General features: G+C 42.9%; 1 protein-coding gene across 1 annotated transcript; it reads right to left on the reverse strand.

Moving 5' to 3' along the window:
* Positions 1–367: 367 nt before the first annotated feature.
* On the reverse strand, positions 368–14,942 carry LOC115576559 (vascular endothelial growth factor C-like). The gene is made up of 8 exons (XM_030409085.1): positions 13,897–14,942; positions 9,560–9,809; positions 8,369–8,559; positions 7,884–8,017; positions 7,693–7,790; positions 5,519–5,653; positions 4,645–4,846; positions 368–1,877 (listed from the first exon to the last, which is right to left on the reverse strand). The coding sequence occupies exons 1-8, from the start codon at positions 13,996–13,998 to the stop codon at positions 1,772–1,774; spliced, it is 1,218 nt and encodes a 405-aa protein (XP_030264945.1). The 5' UTR covers positions 13,999–14,942; the 3' UTR covers positions 368–1,771.
* Positions 14,943–22,858: the final 7,916 nt, after the last annotated feature.

Below are 22,858 nucleotides of genomic sequence, written 5' to 3' on the forward strand. Positions count from 1 at the left end.
ACAGCGTCACCAGAGTAGCTGCTAACTGTAGCTACTGTTAGCAAGTTAGCTCAGTTAGCTGTGCAGCTTGTATTAAAACTCTGGGAGCACGCTAGTGCAGGATCCTTGGACCAAAATGGGATGGGGTAAGTTGGTTAGCATGCTAACATATCATCATAACCTCCAACATTTTAGTTTCAGTTCTTATGTATTGCCACTTTAACTTATTTTAAGTTTAACGTGATAAAATTAAAAGCATGTTCACATTTTCTAATAATAACAAACAGCAGCTGACTTTTTATATTCCTCACAGGTTGTTGCTGCCAATGCACCCTTAAAAGAAACACTGCATAATATTCACCATTAACAAAACAAGGACACAAACATATCAGTCTGACAGGATTTTAATCAATACTTCAAAACTACTTTGAATATTTCGTAGTAGCATGATGAAAGGATTTTTCTTGACATCCATTAAGCACAAACACTACAATCATTTACACTGCGATAAATCTTTATCCTAACATTGAATGTAACTTTGAGCCCGATAATCATTTTTGTAAAAAGCTGTATAGGCGACTAAATGAGTTGTTAAAATGAATCTCTTGCAGTGCAGGCAAAGTAGACAGAGACATAATTCAGATTCTCCATAATAATTCAACAGACACATGTACACAGATTCATTTGCGACCAATATTTAGATAATATAGTGATTTAAATACAGCATCTTTTATTACATCAACACGTGATTCCATCGTCAAAATATCACTTTTAAATATGAAAAGAGATTTAAATATTTACAAATAATATTACTCAGAGTGTGTAAAGTTAAATTATTCGGACGATCTAGAGCTTTTACCCAAGTGTTTCCCATCAGTCATGAGTGGATTCAGCCGTGTGTGAGGGACGTCTTCAAAGAGCAGCGCTGCAGTGGAGGCAAGTTGAAACTGGAGGGTATAATAGCTGTTTGGGAGCGTTTAAATTAGTGTTTAATTGAACAGAGTCTGGCATTAAACCTCTGCTTCTCCTGGCTGAGGGGAGACTTTTATGTGAAAAGACATTTTTAATAATAATAAAAAAAAAACAGGAAGCTGCAACAACAGCCTCTTTGTATTCCTTTCAGTAGCGATGCAGTGGACACAATCTGTTCGACAAGATCAAAATCAAAGGGACCGCCATCGTCTCCACCTCTGCTAACAGAGGGACATCACATTACATGACTTCTACAAAAAAAATAAAAAATCCTTCAACCTCTCAGACATCTCAACATCTCGTGGCTGCCAACGTGTGGAGTTGCCCCGCAGCTGATTTAAACGTTCACGTTGAGTCTGAGTCTGTTTATCATTTTATTCCACTTTTCCTTTTCACGCAGTCAAGTGCGATGTCTCTGCACCGGGGTCTGATTCATCCGTCCTGCCCTGTCATGCTTTTTGTCAGGACGGGGTTGATGGCGTTTGGGCTTGAGGGCCAACACGTGTGAGACGAAGTCCCGACGAGGCAAATGTCTCTCCTCGTCCTCTCTTTGGCTCACTTTTGTGAGTTTTACTGCATGCGGATGGCTGTTTTGGGCCTTATTGTTTCACTGGGAAGCACTCCCGTCCTCCTTTGTGTCAGAGCACAGACAGCACTAATAAAACTCCTCAAGTGCTGCTTGTAGTCTGTTGTAACCCAGTACAATTGTGGTTCCACCTTCCTGCCCCTCCTGTCAACAGGCACTTCTTCCCCTCTTAATTTCAGGCCTCATGGCGAAAGGGCGATCTGCAGTTCTGCTCCTCTGCCTCCATGCGATTGGTTAATTCCACCTCATGTAGTTGGGGATGCACTGGCAGACGTGGGGGCTGTAGTAGAAATCAGGCGGGCACACAGGCCGGGCATTTCTGCAAGCCAACCTGTAGCAGCTAGAGAGGAGGAAGGAAGATGGGAGGGAGAGCCAGATAAAGCAAGATCAAGAAGGGAGGCGAGGTGGAAATGGCAAGTGAAAAGAGAAGGGCGGAGGGAAAGAAAGGATGAGGGGAAAAAATAAAAAGAAGACACAGGACACATTATATCCTTTTGGCATGAACGCTATTGTCGCTCAGCTCCAAACATCCCTTTTGGATAAACCCTGATCCAAGTCTGTGCGTGCATCAAACGGGCTCTGTGTGCGAGGGAAAGTGTTTCTCCAGAGGGGAGGAATACGGCCAAATTCTGGGAACCCTCCTCTTCATAATCACAGTAGGTGTATGGTCTTCTGACGTACCACCTCCTGTGACCAGATGTGGAATCAGACGTTTAAAAAAAATCATGAAAAGAATGAGGAGCGTGAGCACGCATACTCGAATGATAATGTGTCACTGCTTTATTCAGATGCCCATAGGAAATGATGCCACTGCTCGCCAGGGCACACAATTGGCACTTGGATTTGTTTGTTAATAGTGATCTATTGAGTTGCTGGTTAATTTGGAGCATTCACCACAAAAATATTACATTTTGGACCTTGCTACTAGCTAGTTTCGAACCCGTGACCCCAAGTTATCAAGTGCCATTAACATTTATCCAAGATATATTAAGTTACTGATAAAATAGTTTGTTGTTCCAGGTATCTGCATGATCTAAGATGTTTACTTCCTGTAAAATGTTTTCTGTAGGCTACTTCATACTGCTACGAGCAAGGACGTTAGCATTTAACTGAGAGAGGGGGTTGAAAACAAACACAACACCCTTAAAATGTAAGTGATATATTAGCAATAAGCAGTTTTATTAGTTTTAGCTAGTTAAAGACATGCATTCTTTGCTAGGACACTTAAACCTCGCTTCACTGCAGCATCGCTAGCTCTAGCTTCTAAAAATTAGTTTGTACTGTTGACAGGGTTACGCTAACCTAGCTCGGATTAGCGAGACATTTTTGTTTTGCACCTTGAGGTAGGTTGTGTTAATTATTTTTTAAATGAAATGCAACCTTTATTAGTTTACATTATCTAATCGAGTGTCTGGTCAGAAATGTCGACCAAGCTTCATTGTTGCTCTTCCAGTCATGTATTAGCAGGCTAGCATTGGCTTTAGCTGGCTGGTTCAGTTAGCTGGCAGCTATCTTAGCAGGGGAAGATATATCGTTAGTAATTACTTATACTACAAACTACTATCTAAGAACTAGTTTTAGACATTTAATTCTCCACTTGGTAAACAGTCTATAGGCTAACAAGGCTAACATTGATGAACGCTGTCGTTTTTTAGATAAAAGTACAATGATAACATGAACTGTCAAGTAAATCCAGCTCATATTTAGTCTCAGCTGTGTAGCCTACAGATATTTATTTGATATCTCAAGAGCTCGGAGAGTCTGAGAAGCTCTTCCATCACGGGTCCATTTTTGTGTGTGTGCCCGTGAACTTTCCCACATGTGTAAGGCCACGATTAGAAATCACTCGTATCAAAGCTCATGTCTGCTCGTGTGTTTTTTCCCCGAGCCTGTCGGTCCATCTGTCTCCGAGCCTGCCCGCCTGTCTGATGGCTGCTCTGCTCACTGTCATCAAGTTCACCCCGTCTCCCGGTCTGTCTCTCTGCAGGCCTCTTGGGTCAGACGAAGGTTGATCTCTCGCATGCTAGCTGTGGGAACCACGACACGCGTGCATGCAGCTGAGGCCGCTGTCGAACATTTAGGCACCCCCGTGCCCATAAAAGGTCTTATTGAAACATGTGCACTAAAGAAAATGGAGGAAGAAAGTTTTTCTTGTGCGAGTTTGGAATGCTTGACATGTCCATTGAGAGTTTGCCTGCTTTCTGCTTGTCCAACAGCCTTTCTTACTCTTTCCTCACCCCCTTATTTTCTTGTTTCTACATTGAGATTACTGTAAACCAGGAACTGGCTTTTTCCTTAGCGACGGTTCCAAAACACTGAGCTAGAGATTTAAAGAATAAACTCTGTTAACCCGAGCAGATTATGTGGAACCAAAGGAGTGACACGATGACTGCAGACTTGGGTTTGCCAGGTAACAAGCGGGCATTATCAGAGCACACAAATACACAAATGACTGTATCATTGAAGGATAGCAGTAAAATCCAGTTTGAAACCAATCATGCCAATATATTTATTGGCCCTTATTGCCAATTTGTTTGAACACGCTGTCCAAGAGATCAGGCCCTCTTTTGGCACATTACGATGCAACTTGGGGTTACATCAGGGCATTGATTTCTAATTTACGCAACAGTGGAAGTCGAGAAAGAGGAACTAAGAATTAAAATGAATTGTTCTGATGCAACAACCAGGCCGTACAACTTTGATTGAATGAGTGGAGGTTGTTGTTCTCCGTCACTTGGAGACAGTTACGGGACGGATTCAGAAATATCTGCTGACATCAGTGAGTGTGGTGTTGTCACAAGTGCAAACAGTGCGACAACATATTCCAGCCGTTATAAATGGAAAGTCTGATGATTAAAGGTTACAATAAAGCAACAGGATTGATCTTGTTCCCTGAGTGTGTGGGGGAAAAAAATGTTGATTATTGCTTATTGGCTTTTCTGGCTTGAGGCGCAGGGAGCACTATGAGTTCAGGGTCGTAGTTGGCAGAGACTCTGGGTGTGGAAAATTGGGATAACATCATCCTCCAAAGGAAACATTATCCCCACAGGGAAAGGATATTAAGAGTTTTGCTCAACGACACTATAGCTGCCTCCTCGTATGCCTACCTGCAGGTGCTGCGGTTGAACTTCTTCCCCAGCCGCAGACACGACTGCTCACTCTCCCTGCACTGACACAGGCAGGTGTCGGGGTTGAGGGGTTGGTTCCTGGGACACTCGGCGGCGCACACGCAGCCGCACAGCTCCTCGTCCCACCGCTGGCCGGTGGGGCACAACTTCCCCTCGCCTTGACCTTCACACCGGCACACACCTGGGAGGAGAAAGGGTTTATCGCAAACCGAAATCAAAACTTGAATCAGATATGGCGTTATGCACATCTGACTGTGGTCGGGTTCTGGCTTGTTACAGCAGATATTTGCAGCCCTACTTCCAGAAAGTTGCCCCTTATCTGTGTTTATTCTCTCTGGCTGGATCTTGCCTGCTTGCTTTCAGAATGACAGACCTTCTCTGGTGCATTTATGGTACATTTGAAACCAAGGCTAGAGATACAGTAGCTATAGAGAAACTGGAATTGCTCGTACCACACATGCTCCTTTTCAGGTTCCTAACTTCATTTTGGGTTACTACTGCAATAGTTTCACATTTGTTATGCCCAAAAAACAGATCAGTCTTCTCACACTGTTCAGCACTAAAACGTTATTTTAGCTACTGTCTCTTTAAGTCCCCCCCCCCCCAATACCCAGTCTCCTCTGATTAGTCAGCTCACACACACCTGAGCCAACACCGCTAACAACAGAACAGTAGTGCTAAATTAATTCTTACATACAAACTAGCTGCTAGGCTTAGATTATGCAAATGTGTGACATGGTGATGTAGTGTGATGTCACAAAGTCACAGAATTAAAGGCGGACTATTGCAGCCAAGACTACAAGCAACTGTATGATGTGAAAAATGTTCAGTAACTGAAACCCGGAATACTTACAGGTGTTGTGGTCCAGTTTCCAGCCCGGATCGCAGCTGTCCTCGGTGAGCCCATTTCGACAGACACAATCGCAGGTGGATTCATCCAGAACCCTGTTGGGCCCACAAAGAGCCAGCAGACCTGAGTTCAGCGCCTCTGGAAGCCACATGGAAAGAAAGCAACAAATGGTATTTAGTTGTTTTTCCACCTTTGTTGTTGATGTTGCAATGTTTGTGTGTCCGTCCATCACTTTAATCAGTTCACGTAGAATTCTTACTATCCCTAGTAGAGTCTGTTGGAGAAGCTAATGCTCATGTTAGCCTCTTGGAGAAGCTAACGTTGATGGTATCCTGTTGTAGGAGCTAACACTGATGTTAGCCTACTGGAGGAGCTCACACTGATGTTAGCCTATGGAAGGAGCTAACAATTATTTTAGCCTTTTGGAGGAGCTAACACTGTTTTTTGGCTATTGGAGGAGCTAACACTGACATCAGCCTATCAGAGAAACTAACACTGATCAGAGCCTGTTAGCTTTAATTTTCCCAGACCTTGTTTTAATGGGTACAAACTTCCTCCCCTCCACCACTGTCTTCCACTCATCGAAACTAAAATTGAAGTCCGGGCTTTTCTTTTCACTTATAGCAAGCTAGCTAGCCAGTGACAACTGAATAAAGATTCTTCTTCCTCTAAACAGCCTGGGATAATGGGTATTGGAATGCAGCCAAGCCCTTGTTTCGTTGATGGCAGGAGGGCATGCAGCCACAGCAGCAGTGATTGCAGTGTTTGCAAAGAAGCTAGCATTCTCTGTTTTTAGGTCCTTTGTGGTGCCACGTGCCCCGGGGAGAACACTTCTCTGTTGAAATAACCACAGCCAGGAAAGATCGTGTTGACATGTTTGCCCTCTTATGTCCAAAATATCCACATATATTCAAAATGAGTTTGTATTTGTAATCAATCAGACTCGTTCCCATAAGTATCTATTTGCAGCTTGTTCTTTTAAACAACATGATACGTAAGGTATCTCAGTTTATTATTAGAAGAGTATGAAGTATCTGGGAATGGAAAGCACTGTAGTTCACTGCATGACTCGACATGTAACATGTCAGAAAGACACTTTTGCTTCTCACGTTACAGTTTAATAAACATTCCCCGAGGCAGGAGTCATTTCAGATCATTTTATTTGCCGCCTGAATCACCATCATCATCATCATCATCATCTGGCTGAGGCGGCGAGGAAGAATTTCTTTGAAATCGAATTGAAGTCTGGCTCACATCCCAAAACCTGCCCAAGTAAGGTGTTGCTACATATTGCATGGCACCGCAATTTGGACTTTTTTTAGCGCTGTTCAGTAGTTCGCAATGCAACAGAAGAACAGCATCCACTTTTTAAAAAGCACACGTTTGGACAAAAAAAGGCACATTTTTTCTCCTTATGTGTCGAGACGGGCTTGTGCAGGTTTTCACGGCTTCCAAACTCGGCAGCAGGTGGTTTCCACTTCCATTAGTGAAATCACCTGGTGTTGTTGCTGTCTTGTGTCAGATCCTCAGCCTGCTGCTGTATTGTCCTACTATCCAAAAACTGGCCTGCCTGCTGTGTTTTAACCCTGGAGGTTAAATCTCTTTTTTTATTGCAACAAACTGCCCCGATTTAGGTTTTGCATGTTGCTTGTTTGACATCCTGGTCTTGACGCTTTTTTTGAGGACATTTTTTGTGAACGTTGATATACTTTTGACTTTTAAAAGATTATCTGGTTCGCACCTTGTTGGCCTCTTCAAGTGAAAAAGTGACACAATGTGCAGTGGCGGACTCAGAATGTTTGAGGGGCAGGGGTGGAAAAGATAAAAAGGGGCACCAGCACTCAGAAAGGGTACCTCAGAGGGACTTTTATCACATATTCTCCGCTTGAAGGACACCATAGAGGGCACTTTATCATGTGTTTTCTACCAAAGGGACACTCAAGAGTGACGCTTTTTGAACAAAGTCCACCAGTGAGAGTTGCCTCGTGATTCATATACGGATTTTTGAGGCCGGAAGAGCCGAAAATCTCCAGTATTTCTCAAGAAAAACCACCCGAGAAAGGTCACAAAACCCAAAAACCTGGCATAACAGAAATGTCTTAAAACCCATTCAGCGTCATACGAAGTGAATACGCAGCCGCCACACAAGAAACTGATTAATTTAGTGACTCACGCACCAGTCTCAGAGTAGTTTATGGCATCCGCGGAGACGCACACACAGTTCACTGGATCCCACAATGAGCCAGAGGCGCAGGGAACTTCGGGCGGGGAACACCTACGCACACGCAAAACACACACATATTATAAATGCATGGATACAGGTGAAATTACTTTGGATTGTTTGTAAAAGTGCGTCACTCTCGCTCACAAGTGATCCGTCGCGGCTCGTCTGATGATGGAGTGGAGCGGTCGCTTGGGGAGGCAATCGCACGAGGTGTGGTTGACAAAGGTCACCATGACAACGGAGCGGTCCAATTTCGGGGGCGGGGACAGCTCCATCAGCTGGCGGGGGAGGAAAGATAAAGGTTAGAGGTGTGCGTACAAAGCCGTAGATAACATGAAAAAAAACAGTACGTCTTTTGTTTTTCCGCTGATGTGTAAAAAAGTTGATGTAATGATTGCAGGATTGAGCAACTGTGCGTGACTGGATCATATTGACTTCTTGTCCGGTTGCAGCCAAGGAGTGTCCCACTGCAGCAGGGTGGGATGTAATACAGATGAGCGCGTTACGTAACTGGGTCGATTGGTTTCTGTCCAGCTTAGTGTAACAGGAGAAAGGCACCAACACAACAAAGTGCTGAAAGGAGAAAAAACAGTGTAGAAACAAGACAAGAAGAAGAGAAATCCACTCACTGTCTTGTTGACAAGCGAGTGACTCGTGTTGGTGCAGTAATAGGCCTCGTTGTTGCAGCATCCACCGCACCGATGCAGCGCCACGCAGCGAGGGAGGTAGAACTGACTGGTGGATTCTGGGTATTCTTTGGCAACCTCGACACACACCTCTCTGGGCTGGCACGAGGTCCGCTGGATCTCCTCGAGGATGACTGAAAACATGTGTGAATAAGTAACTGTTTGCTGATACAAGAGAGCCTTTTGGTCTGTATGTATCTGCTCTGAATGGTTTGGGGTGATGGCAGGCATCATCACCCCCTCAAGTCTTGTTTCTAATATTCATTTTCCAGCTGTCTCTCCAACAAGGCTTCTTTTCTCATCTCATGCCATTACCACCGACTTGCATCCATCTCTCCACTGCAGTGAAATCTATCAGGACTTCCAGTGTAGTGTTTTAAAATACTGTAGACTGGCCCACTATAAAAGCATTGAGTGAGAATTTAGATTTTTTTAAATATTAACATGAGATCTTAAGATGCAAGAGGCCTAATTAAAGTCTCAGTCTGAAATCATCGAAGTTTGAGATGAAATTCCGTATTTTGGTATTACAGAAACACGTTTCCTAACTGATTTTGGGAAACAATCTTCTCTTAGGAATAGAAATTTAGCGAGTAAAGAATTTCCTAAGTTGGGATCAAACAGAAATTCAAAGTAACGGACAAAACTGGCAGCATTACCGTTGTTTGGTTTGTGTGGCGATGACGATGAGGATGGCAAACAACACAAGCGCCCAAATCTAATGACTGAAAGGCTACTTAAACAGTAACTGTTGGAGAAGCTAACACTGATGCTAACCTGTTGGAGATGCTAGTGCCAATGTTGGGCTGTTGGAGAAGCTAACACTGATGCTAACCTGTTGGAAGTGCTAGTGCCAATGTTAGGCTGTTGGAGAAGGTAACTCTGATTTTTAGCCTGTTGGAGAAGCTAACACTGATGTTAGGCTGTTGGAGAAGCTATCACTGATGCTAGCCTGTCGTAAGAGCTAACACAGATGTTAGCATATTAAAGAAGCTATCTCTGATGTTAGCCTGTTGGAGAAGCCTCAGTTGATTGAGTCTAGTTTGTATCACACAAAAACAGGGATCTATTATCTCAGAAACCTCTATTTCGTACAAAATGTGGAAGTTTTATTGGAAACGTCTCAACATTTACCTGCCAAAGTCCCGTCCACTCTGTAAGCCCCCTCCTCCCTCCCTCCCCACACGTCCTCATCGCCAGAGTGGACCACAGGACCCGCCGAGGAGGCGGGAAACGAGGGGGACGACGATGAAGAGGAGACACTCTGCCATTTCTTCCTCCGGCAGTGCTGAAGCAAGCTGTATTCGGGGTAGAGAAGCTGCAAGAGCTGATCCACGCTCCTCACTGTCTCTAAACTTGGCTGGTCATCTGACAACGGCGGTTCCTGGAGAGCATCATACAGACAAATGACAAAACGTTGTGTTTCTCTGGGTAAAGTCATCGCACACTGTAGTATTTACAGAGTAAGCTTTGCTGGTTTGAGCTGGATAAACAGTGAATACCTCAGCTGCCAATGTGTTGTAACATGTTGCTGTTGGCTACTGTTAGTTATTATGGGTGTCCTCTCTTCATCTGCACACACACGTTGTTCCATTCAAGTGCACACAAGGAAGCTATAAAGTCAGTGCACTCTTTGTGACTTGATCTTCTCGCTCCCTTCTGTCATTTTTGTGGTTCCCTTTTACACAACGCCACTTATAGCGATGTGATACAATTCATTCATTCATTTTTCAGTCCATGGTTACTTTATCAATGAATTTGTTTTGGACGACCTTTCATGGTACCCCTCCTGAATGTGCCCTGCATGACAAGTTCAGCTACTCAGGTTTCTGTCTGAGGATCCAGCAATAAATGGACCAAACAGACGAGAGATTGTAAGCCCGGCCAACACCCACATTATTATTTATATTATTGTATAAAGAGGGCTTTATGTGGTGCGCACGGCCCCTGCAGGAAGTCTCCGTTGATAGTAGATATCGCTCTGTAAACCTTCCCCGCTGTGAGTCATCCCCATAATGATTTTCCTGCCGTAATGATAGATGACTCTGTTCTACTCGGTGGAAATACAGTAGATGAATGATAAAATGGTAATTGTGTAATGGGCCGTCTAATAGAGGCCTCTGTATCATCTGTGGGGAGCTAAATGTCAGCTGAAAGTTGGGACGTTTTGAGCGTCGCACATTAATCCCCCCTGGCAGTGAGGGTGGTTGTTTGGTTTCCCATGCTGAGAGGGAGCAGCCTGGTACAGCTGGCATTACCTAAACAGAAACCAGATCTCCATAGTCGTCAGTCCGCTCATTTATCTTCTCCTCCTTCAGCCGCTGTCTGTCCTCCCTCACGCTCCGTCTCCTGTTTACCTCCCCTTGCTGTCTTTACTTTGCATTTCCTTTACGGTCAAGTTAGCAGCCCTGTGGGGATGGACATGCTAACATGCTAATGCACATGCTTTATGCGTTTTATGCAGATTAAATCTTATACTCGTGATGGGCGAGATAAAACATCCAAGGATCACCAAGGTAACTACAGTTCATCCTGAGGGAGGCATGAATGGGCGTACCAAATTTCATGTTAATCCGCTGAAGATATTTTACTCAATATCACAGAAGTCAACCATGTGGTGGAAGAAAAGTCAGCGGATCACTACATTCAGTTGGATTCATTCTCGGAGAGCCATGAATGTCTGAACAAAATTACAGAGATATGTAAGTCTGGATCAAAAAGACAGGAGCGACGGACGAACCAACCAACCAAGCGACCTACCAACGGACAATCCAAACATCCAACCATTCATCCGAGCGACTTTATTGCCAACCCTTCGGTTGGTGTTTGTATGGTTGTAGCGTAGCAAAAGTGCATTTCATTCACTGCGGGGCTTATTGACATGAAAGTTTCAAGAGCAATATTGCCAAATCATCAAACCACCAGTTTTATAAATACTGGTACAATACAAATTAATAGTTGGCATAAACATAACTCAATTGAACAAACCACTGCGTTTGTTCATGTTTAGAAATACTACACTGCTAGAATGAGGAATCTACACTTGTTGTAATCACACACTTGAGGATGGATTCTTTCTCTTTCTTTCCACATTCTTCCCACATTTCCTTTTTTTTTCTTCTGTTGTGAAATGATCACATGACATGAGGTCACCCCCGTGGGATTATGAGGTCATGATGGACGAACGGCCGTCATTAGATACTTCTGGCACACGGACACATGCACATGCACACACCCATACATTTGTCACTAACGCTGTCTTCCAGTATAAACATCTTGTGTGTGAAGCTTTTACTGTACACGCAGAGTTTTCTTTGAAATTGTTTGCCATAGTCGCCGAGAACTTGATTGAGTACCGTGACTCACTGCTTGTCAGGAAGCCTTTGAGCTAACCACAGAGACACTTCCACAGAAGAAGCCATCCGTCAGAATTCAGAAGAGCCTGAAACTGAGAACTGGATACTTTCCTGGCCCGGCTCACGAACAACATTTACAGTAAAGAAGACAACAGAGGAAAGCAAGTTGTTTTACGCAGACTTGTCACAGAAAACCTTGTTGGCACTTCTTTTAAAAGGCCAAAATGAGACTCAGTTGCTTTAATGGTCAGTCAGATGGATTGCATTAAAGCCTTTGGATAATTGGAACAAGGAGTGTGTTTGCAAGTTGATTTTTAATAATGGTGAGAATATTTAATTTGAAATGTATATCAAGGAAAACGTTGCTTAGAGATGGTGGGATGATAACGTTACATAACGGCGGTTACTTCTGTGACCATAACAGCTATGGGCTTATACCTAAGCCTTCTAATTCCTGCCTCTCTGAACTCCTCAGATCACTGCTCACCTCAGGATGTCAGGGAAATAATATGCTTTTCCCACAGCAGACCTTTTTTAGACGGGCTCATAATACAATAACTGCTGCAGCTGGCATCGTGGATATCTCGTTAGGCAAAAGCAGCCTCATGCCGCGATCTTTGTCGGCCTGTCCAAGGCTTCTGGTTCGTGCTGACGATTGTTTACACCTCCCTAAAAAAAATATTTTTCTGTTGTTGCCAATAGTTTCAGTGTAGGATGTGTATATAAAGGTGTTTATCTAGGGATTATGCCGCTTCCTTGCTCAAGGGCACCCTAGCAATGCTCAGGAGGTGCAAGTACTAATCCTCACTCCATATAGACTGGTCCAAGCGGGTCTTGAACGGGCTATCCTCCAGTCCCCAAGCCAAGTCCAGGGCTACTGCAGCCCCCAAACAGTCTGTGCTGTCTGGTCTGAGGTCTGTTCGACTGGGGATGCCCGACACATCTGGCTTGGACTTCACCCATAAAGTTGACCAATCTTGACATCGACGTGTAGCTGATATGCAAATTCTTTATGCCATCAGATGCGACACCATGTGAGCTAATAGGCATATAAAAACATCCACGTCTGGTGGCGAAAGGAAAAATGTGCAGCTTCATTTCATGTGTTCAACTTTGCTGAATCATTTACCAATACCAATAATGACCAATACCAAAGACGTGTGTGGTCGACAAATTGAGCAACATGTGCCTAAGTCACCATCCGTTGCAGTGTTGGGTTGTGGCATATTTTGCATGCCAGTGCCTTTGTCCTACTATGACTGTTGATCTTGCAGAGGGCCTGAGGGCTGAAACCTCATCCCATTCCTTATAAATGAGAAATGCATATGGAGCCAGAGAGTGCAACCCTTGTTTCCCTTTTTAAAGGTCCAGTTTGTAAGAAAGTTGACTCACAAATTGGACCTTTAGCTATATACACATATTTAATTCTTCAACAGAACATTGCAATGTCCATTTTTATGCTGATGATGCCATCTTGTATGACATCAGATCTACTGCATAAAAATGGTTTTATTAATTTGGAGCTGGTTCTAAATGCCAAAAAGACAAATTAATTGTTTTTCACCTGAGCACAGACCCTTTGATATTCCTTCTCTTGATCCTAACTCTTTAGGTAATCACAATAGATAGAAAGAATAGATTAATTTCAGTGGTTTGATTGAAGATTACCGTACAAAACCTCCGTTGAACAGCTCACTCACAAACTGAATGGCTGGATTTTCAGAACCATCACACAATCCTCTCTCCTCTCTACGCTGGATTAAAGAGATATCCTGTATGCTCTTGCAGCTGCCACTACCCATAAACCACCGGATGGATCTTTGTGTGACTGAATTGTCTTGTTAGGATGTTGTACACACATACTGTGTTTGTCAGGCCTCGCTTGTAAAAAAGAGATCTTGATCTCAATGAGACTTCCTGAGCAAACAAGAGTTTTACTAGCTTAACCAACAGCAGTCCTCAAAAGAGATGTTTTGGTGCTGGCGGAGTTGAGATCTAGTGACTTTGTTCATCTTGTATGTCTTGTTTTAGGTCCAATGAGAAACAACGGCAGCAATATTTGAGTTCAGGCCAATCACACCTTTGTAAAGATGATGGAGAAATGAAATGTCTCACCTCAGTGCCCATGTCTCCAGGCTGGTAATAGTCTGTAAAGTATTGTCCTGAGCACAAATGAGTGATACTAAGAATCCATAGGAGCAAAGCTGGTATCCACATAGTGAGGAGATGGAGAGTGGAGGAGAGGAGATATCAGGACGGAGGAGGAGGAAGTCAGTGAATTCAAAAAGGCTGGGTGTAAAGTGAAAGAAGAGGGAGGAGGAGGAGGAGGAGGAGGAGGAGGAGAGGAAGGCCTGAGGTGAAGAGGAGGAGAAGGAGGAGCAGGAGGGTATCACAGACTCGGCAGGTATCTCTTCGCTCCTCTCGTCATTCTATCCCGGGACGAAGTTGCTCTTCCGGCGCAGGTTGTTTGAATTTGGGAAGCCAGCTGAATAAAACATGATGAGGAAATCGTCCTCTTCTTTTTTTTTTTTTCTCGCGTCAAGCACCTTCAGAGGAAGCCTCTCCTCTTCTGCCGCTTCGCCTCCATGCTCGCCGCCGGTTGATTTCTCCTCTTTATGGATTTCTTGACCTTCAACTTGACTCACTCCTCACCCTCGGCTCCCATGCATGTCCTGTTTTCCTTCCAGCCTTCGCTTGTCCTCGCCGGTCCCTTCTCCTCGCCCTTCACACTTGTGCACCTCTTTGCTCGCTTTATCTTTATTTTCCCCTCTCTTCCACAGAACAGCTGTGCTCCTTCCCTCCCTCCGTCTGTCTGTCTCTCTCTCTCTCTCAGATTATCGCTGCCTCTTTATCTGTCTCCTGTTTCCTCCTCAGAAACCTCCGGGGCAAAGCTCTGTCTGTCTCTCTCTTTGCACTTTTTTCTTCTTTTTTTTTTTGCCTCTCTTTCTAAATCTGTCACAACTTTTTTTTTTTTCTGTCAAGGCTGTCTGATCCTCAGAGGAGCATCAAAGAGAGAGGAAGAGCTTATTCCAAATCCTGTTTTCCCCCCCAAGAAAAAAAAAAAAAAGGGAAAGCAGGAGGTTTTTTTAAAAAAAAAAAAGTGTCCAGCTTTTGGTATTAACTTCTTGTCCAAACAGAGTGAGTGTGCGTCCTGCTCTGAGACATCCTGGTGGAGTGAATGAGGGAAGAAATACAGGAATGGAAGGATTGTATCTTGTGGGCGGGGTGAAAAGGGTTTTGAGAGGGATGATTCGTGCGTTATAGCTGATTATACTGGCAGAAATTGCAGGCTACACTGTGTCTACAGAGGCACTGACACACTTTCTCTAAACACACGCCACCGACCTCCTTTTATGTGATTTCTCTCTCTCTTTTTTCCTTTTTTTGTCTTGCCGTGTAATTTTTGTAACTTTCCAAATTCTCACGGACGAGAAAACAGGTTCAACCGCCTGTTAAATCAGATTATCCTCCCACATTCCTTATCTCGCACGTTTCGTCCCTATCCGTCCATCTCCGTAATTCCTTCAAAAATGCGTGTGTTCGGTAGCAGCTGGCGGTGATGAATGTGTGAGTCGCCCCACCGCGGCTCTAAGTGCCTTTTTATGAGCTGCTAATACCTTCGCTGTCTCTCTCGCTCTGCTGTCTCTGCTTCATGTCAGCTGGCCTCCACCCCCATCACCCATCACCCACCACCCCCCTTGATTCCTGCCTGGTGTCTCTTCACCCTCGCCAGGCGCTGTTTCAATGTCGGGGGCCTGTCAGAGGCAGAGACAAAGCCACAAGAGTTGGTCTCACACCTGCAGCTCTGAACACCTTTGCTGCTTTCACACCTACGCACTTCATCAGGCGCCGTCTTCTTCCCTCCCCCACCCCCACCTTGTTCTTTCTCGCTCTGGTTTGGCCTTTCAGGGTCCTAAAAATGACAAACTTTTACATACCTTCTTAACTATACTGCCCCGAGGCTATGGGCATGTGTGTCATGAAGGATGAGGAGGAGGAGGAGGAGGAGGAGGGTAAGAAGAGGTGAACAGCAGAGGGAGCTTACATCTTTGTCTAAATTATGCTTCTTTTTTTCCCTCTCCCAGGGCAAAAGCAGTTACCGACAACTATAAAGTAAATTATGGGGGGGACGACGGGACGGATGCAGACGGAAAGGAAAGAAGAAGCAGAAGAAGAAGAAGAAGAAGAAGAAGAAGAAGAAGAAGAAGAGAGACGGGAGAAAGAGGTGTGTCTGGGAAACACTCGAATGAGAAAACATCCGATTTTTGGGGCCAGTCACTGCCAGCCTTTTCTCAAGGATTAGAGACGCACACACCCCCACACGCTCGCACGCACGCACGCACACGGTGGCAAGTGTCTACATGCATACGCTTTATGTGTCGAAATCTGCGCCGCCAAATTCCACATTCCAGTCATTGCTTAGTTTCTCCATTTCATCATGTGAGCTCGGGGCATAGAATTATAGATGATGGAGGGAGGGAAGTTTATCAGTTTTGTTAATGCCGGGCTTTATCCTGTTCAGTCGAAACTCCGTGGCACCAACGGAACCGAGAGGCCGGATGATGATTTTGAAAGTGCAATTTTAATGTGTTGAAAGCGAAAGCATATTACCTGCCGCTTGGAGAATTTAAAATGTCTAAGATACCAATTAAGAGGAAAGGATAAGCTGTTTCCCGAGGGGGTGAAGAGTTGAATTCCTTCCTTTTCTGTCGCTAATCCTCTTGGGTGGTCCTCAGCCTGAGGCCCACAGTGTCAGGGCTTCTTTCGTGGATTATTTAATACAGGTGAACGTCTTAGAAGGGTCCTTTTTTCATATAACAGTCTTGAATTGTCTTACTGCAATGCGATAGATAGATAGATAGATAGATAGATATATAGATAGATAGATAGATAGATAGAATCACGATTGGTATTATTCAGCTTTTAAAGTCAGCAATGCAGTTCAGCGTCAGCTTTTCAACATCCAGCAATCTCACCACCATTTCTTTTTAAATGATTTTGTCACAGACTATTAACTAAGTAAAACTGCTTTTAGGTGGCCATCTTTGAAAACGTGTTCTTTATTATAGCAGCCTCGAATTGTCTTCATGATATGTTATTATTCAACATTTAAAGTCAGCAATGCAGTTCAGCGTCAGCTTTTCAACATCCAGCAATCTCACAGCAATTGCATTCTCTAGCTTTAAAAAAACACTGATTCCAATAATCAGATGTGACTTTCACTTTTACAGAGGTCGTACTTTAACACAACACACAACACAGATAGATAGATAAATAGATTTTTATCATCAATCGGATTAACCTCTTCGTACTTTTCCAAATAATTATATCCTTTCAGCTGCTACTTTTTTTTTTTATTTACTTTTTTCTCCTTTTTTGAAATATTCCTCGTCTCTCATACATTGCTGGCTCTATTCAACTTTTTAAAGGCAGCAATGCAGTTTAGTATCAGCCTTTAAACATCCAGCAATCACAGCACAAGATCTTCAGAATTTGCGAATGCTGGATGTACTGTGCTCTAAGAGCATTCATAATTGGTTACATTCAAGTTTTATAATTTTAACACGAAATCTTTTACTGGAGTATGACTTTTTGTTTGTTTGTTTTTACAACACAATGGACAGACGGGATGTCATTAAAATGTAATCTGTAATCAAGTGTGAAAAGAGAAAAATGTGAGTTAAACTGTAGTTAAAGAAGTTTGGTTGTTAACCGTGACGACTGCTTCACCTCAGAGGAGTCACTGTGCTGTGTGAAATAGCTGCCATGACTGTCAGTGACAGGTAAACCGCTCGACAGCAAATTGATCTACTGTATCTGACACAAGCAACTCTGATACAGTATGAATATTTGAGGTAGATGGTTGGCGTCAACATGATCAGATTTTATACCCGCAGAAGGCCCAAATAACAGGATCGCCTGTGTTGTATCATCACATGAGCTGATGGTTGAAATGTCTCAAGAGAGGGGAAACTAGACAGTTGCACTAATTGGAACAAGATCGTCAATAGTAGCGGTGCTTTTATAAAGACCAGGAACTTGGAAACTATTTCTGATTATTGAAAATCCATTTGGATGACCTGCCAAGTCCAATTTACAGTATATGTTTGAGTTGGATTTCCTCTGTGATGTTGCATGGATCCAAAAACGTTTTCTTCAGTGGAGAAACCATACTGTTGCAAAGTTCATGACACAAATTTTCAATTTTCAATCTAACTTTTATTTATTTATATTTTTTTCTTATTTTTTTGGAGATTAACACAACATGAACACCGAAATCAATTTATTTAATATAGATTATTTCTTACCGTATGTTCCTAATACTGCAGGCTCTTCAGTTGCCATCTTCTGAGCCAAGTTCTTTTGTTTTGGGCAATATTTTAAAAAACATACAGGGGGTTGTGGGCAATATAGAAAAAAAAAACAGCAGTTCACTCACATCTACATAATATCACAAATAAATGTCTCTGTGGATTTAGTCCATGTCCAACACCTGATTAACATAAGAACCATAATTTGTGGTTCAGTTTCTCTGTCTTCCCAGATGTTCCCGCTCGGCATTGACCGCGTATTTTTCAAGTGCCGCTCCTCGACCTCGACATCCTGTTCCCCTTCAGTAGATAGATGCCCTTTGCACCACCACACAGCAGAGCCATTGTACTCCATAACTGTGGAAAAGTGCCTCTTCTTTTTTCAGCCTCATCTACAGTTCAGGGTGGTAATGGCATCCTCTGCTACTGAGCCCATATTAACTGGACCGGAGACTCTTCACTGGGTTCCTCTGTCTGGCTCTTTATGCTCTCAACTTTAGCCCTTCGTGCTGTAAATGGTCACCGCCTGAGGGGCAGAAGAACAAGATGTAAAGTGTTTCAACATATTGCAATAGTTAAAAGTTCCATATTATGCTCATTATCAGATTCATAGTTTTATTTTATATGGTTTGATTATAAAAAAGTATTGTTCTCAAATTATCCATTGCCGCAGCACCTCTATTCACACTCTGTTTCACACACTCTGTTTTAGCTCCTGTCTCTTTAAGGCCCCCCCTCCCAAAAAGCCCAGCCTGCTCTGATTGGTCATCTTTCACAGGCCTGAGCAGGCACAGCCCACAAAAGTCCTGACAGAGTTTTCGAATACAGGTTGTGTTAATTTCTGTATGGATTGAGTGTTTTACAACATTGATATAGCACCTGAACCAGCTTTATCATCCAAAGAAAGAAAATCTCCCTTTCTACAATATGTGTCCCTTTAAAACCTGCCTTACAGGTTAATATATTTTATATTTAAGAGCGACTGAGAGTGGTTCATCCTAAACTGTGACAACTTACCAAAGAAAAAAGCTGAGCTGGGTTTAGACAGTCGTCCATTTGAAAATATTTGCAATCAGTTGAACCCACAGCTGGTGTTATTGACTTCACAGAGATAACATGTGAAACATAATTTTCAACAACTGTTGCTCTATTAAACAGTTTAACCATCCTTATACAACAGTGGCTTAACCACTGACACCTGTTTTGATGATTCCTGAATTGTAGAAGTTTTTCCCATTGTCATACTGTATCTTTATTAGATGAAGCTCCTTTAAAAATAAAGAAAGTTGATTTTTATCACATCACCTAGACAACTTTACTTGTTGTCTTGGTTACTTGCTCAGATAGCTGGTGAGTACTAAAAGTGAAACTTCTCTTCAGAAAAATGAGTTCTTTTACCGTGACTTAAAGGAATAGTTTGAGGAAATGTGCTTACTCTGCTTCCCGCTGAGAGTTAGATGAAAAGCTCAAGATTCAAGATATCACTTTCAGATCCGTCTGTAATGCTGAGTTCCAGTAAACGGCAGAGGTCGGAATTTCCTAATTGAAATTTCCAACTTCCAACATCAAAGCGTTCCAGGTGCGAGACGCCAAAAGTGAACAGAAAACTTGGCGGACCATAAAAAAGACGTTGCCTCTTTGGCAAGCGTACACACAATTGAACCCTCAGCAGAGCAGCCTGCCGGCATTATAATAGAAATAGAGAAGGAAAAATGACACAGAGGTAACAGACGACATTATACCTTGGAAATTAAGGTGCTTGAATCTGAACGTTACATTCACGAGCCTAATAGAAAGTTGTCTACAAATACGTCCTAAAGACTTCCCATGGAAACCGTCATTGTTGCATGACGTCAGACAAATGCTCGAGATTGACGTCCTGATCTTAATTTTGGACTTCGAGTGGCGTTTCATTGTACACTTTCTCATGGGGAGTCTTACGTTTTCCAGTTCAGACTTGTCTGTCCAAACAATTTGGAAATTTCACCTAGGAAATTCCAACCTATGACGTTGATGCAGCATAAATAAGAAGCTGCAACCACGGGACGTTAGCTTAGCTTAGCATTAAGCCTGGAAACAAGGGTAAATGGCTAGCCTGGCTCCGTCTGAGGGCAACAAAATCTGCCTTCCATTATCCTTAAAGCTCTCTGGTTAGCAGTTTATACTTGTAGTTTAATTTGAATAACAATCCTGTAAAAACGACATGTGCTGGATCTAAGGCTTGGAAACAGAATGTGGACCAAATCCTTTGATCAAAAACATACCTCAAAATTTAACTAATTCCAAGATTTGTAGTATATTTTTCAAACAGATTTATCTTCAAATGTCCCAAAGCACAATGAAGGACACTGGGAATAACATTTCCAAACAATACAGGATCATTTTCTAATCCTTGGATGACAAATGAAGCCATTAAATCTACTTTATACGTCTTCAGCTGGAGCCTCTGACAGCAGACGAATGGCCTTGGATTTAGCCTCTGCTTTGGCTAACGCAGCTTGGGCCTCACCTTGAGACAACACAGCATGTAAATTAATAACAAAAGTAGATTTGCTTTGGATTTATTGGAGGCTTTGAACATCTTTTTTTGACATTCTACTCGTGAGATCCTTGGGCAGTGTTGTAACACAGTCTGCAGCGCATAATTAAATGCTTTGTGGATTTTCCTGTAATGACGGCCTAACCCCCTTCGTTAACAAGACCAAGACCTTCAATTACATATGTGATCGCATGATTCATGCATGTAACTGAGTCAATGGAAAAATCCCAGTTGAACTGCTGTTTCTTTAAGTTGAAAGTAAAAATGCACCAACCGGCTGCTTTGTTCACCTGCTTGTCTGGAGTTGGGCTTGCCCTGTCAAATGTCGATGGCCCCTTCCCGTGTCCCCTCGGACTCCAGTACCGTGGCCTCTCTTCCTGCCATCAGCCTCCACCTACACAGGAGTCAAAGAACAAATGGACGTCAAATATTTATCCTCCAGGGAAACAGGATAATCCAAAAATCACCCTGTGGTTGGGTGTGACAATTTTCAGAACCCAAAGTGTATTAACTATTTATCACTGTGTAAACAAGTTCTAAAAGTATATATAATACTGCTTGGGTTACCTGAAAACAGGGTGGTACTCCAAAGGGTAGTACTCAAACCAGCAGCTATGATTTAATATGTATGACCAGAAAGTTAGATAACAAAAAATAAAAGGTTTACAGGGATTATGTTCGGGGACTCCTGCAAATCATGACTGCAAGGTAAACAGTTATGGAGGCAGATTCCCTCTCATCTGACTCCTAGTTGGTGGAGTCCTTGTAATGAAAAGCACGCTAAGCACAGCAAGTGTTTCATACCCTGAATACTTTATCCATGTGAGTGCCCAGATCTGAATGCGTTGTGGTTTGTGCAAGTTTAGTAACAGCACATTTTGGATCCTGTACACACCATAACTAGCCTGGAGACATACAACTGATCAGCCTCGTGGATCATTTCATGGATAATCAGATTAGCCGGCGCCATCTGCTGGCGAAGACAAGGAGCTCTTTGATTATGAGAGTTTTACAAAAAGGAAAGATTGTTAAATTTAATGGCGGCCATAAATTCATAGCTGTGTTAAAGAATTATGTGTGAGGGTCTGAAAGTACATTTTAATGGATTTGTTTAAGTGGTTGTGTTTTGGAGTCTTCTTTTTGAGAGGGATTTTTATTGTGTATACATTTCTGCTCAGAAAGCATATTATAATACATTTGAGTACTTTTAAATATTTAAAGGGTAGCTTCGCCCAAAAATGAAAATTCAGTCATTGTGTCCAAGATCCAGTAAAAGACACCTCTCCCATGGCCCACCCAGTCCTCTTGGTGCGGCACAAACAGCACCACAGTGTTTATGAGTAAAGGTAAGGCTGTATGGTTGTGGAACCGGAGTCACCCACAGCCGGGGTACAGTCCACAGGGAGTTCTGCATAGACAGTAGACACATTATAGTACAAGTCAGTTGACTTGTCCTTTTGGTGTTTCAGGACCGAAAACCACACAGTAAGAAATAACTTATTACATATGTAATTCATGTAAATGCATGGCTCATAGTAGTGGAGCTAAAATGTATTTATTTTATCCATTAGGACTTGTAGCAGTATAGTACAAACATTTTAGGGAAAAAAAACGTTTATACACATCATTTGTGTTTAGGAAATGTACCCAATATAAGAGACCAATAAATTTGTTCTGTAAATACTGTCACACCTGTAGTGTGTAGTGTTATTACGGTTTTGCCAGTTTGACAGGATATTTCTTTGTAGGATGGCGAAGGCATGACCCGCCCTACTCCGTCCCTGATTGGCTTACCCTGACAATCTCAACCTATCCCTAACCAATCGGACTCTTCATGCTGCGAAGGCGACGAGCACCAGCCAATCAGAGGCCGAGGAGGGCGGGACATAACGTAGCCATTGCAGGAAAAAGAAATGGCGCCGTGCAGGTAACTCTGCCCTGATATGTAACAAGGTTTAGCAATATAAATGCACAAATAGCTTCAAAACTCACACGTCAGGTGCTACCAGTTAAAATGTCTATTATTAATGAAATTGTTGGGCTAAAGTTAGCAAGCAGCTAGCTTGTTAGGAAGTTGCTCATTAGTGTCTGATAAACTGTGTGTTTTGGCCTCATAAACGACGCCGCCGGCTTGACACAATGTCTGTAAGTTGTTTAAAATGAAAATATTTAATGTCAAACAGACATATTTATGTGTTAAAAACAACAACAAACGTCTCAGAGTCAT

The sequence above is a fragment of the Sparus aurata genome, chromosome 24 (assembly GCF_900880675.1).
Source record: "Sparus aurata chromosome 24, fSpaAur1.1, whole genome shotgun sequence".
In the NCBI taxonomy this organism is placed as follows: Eukaryota; Metazoa; Chordata; class Actinopteri; order Spariformes; family Sparidae; genus Sparus; species Sparus aurata.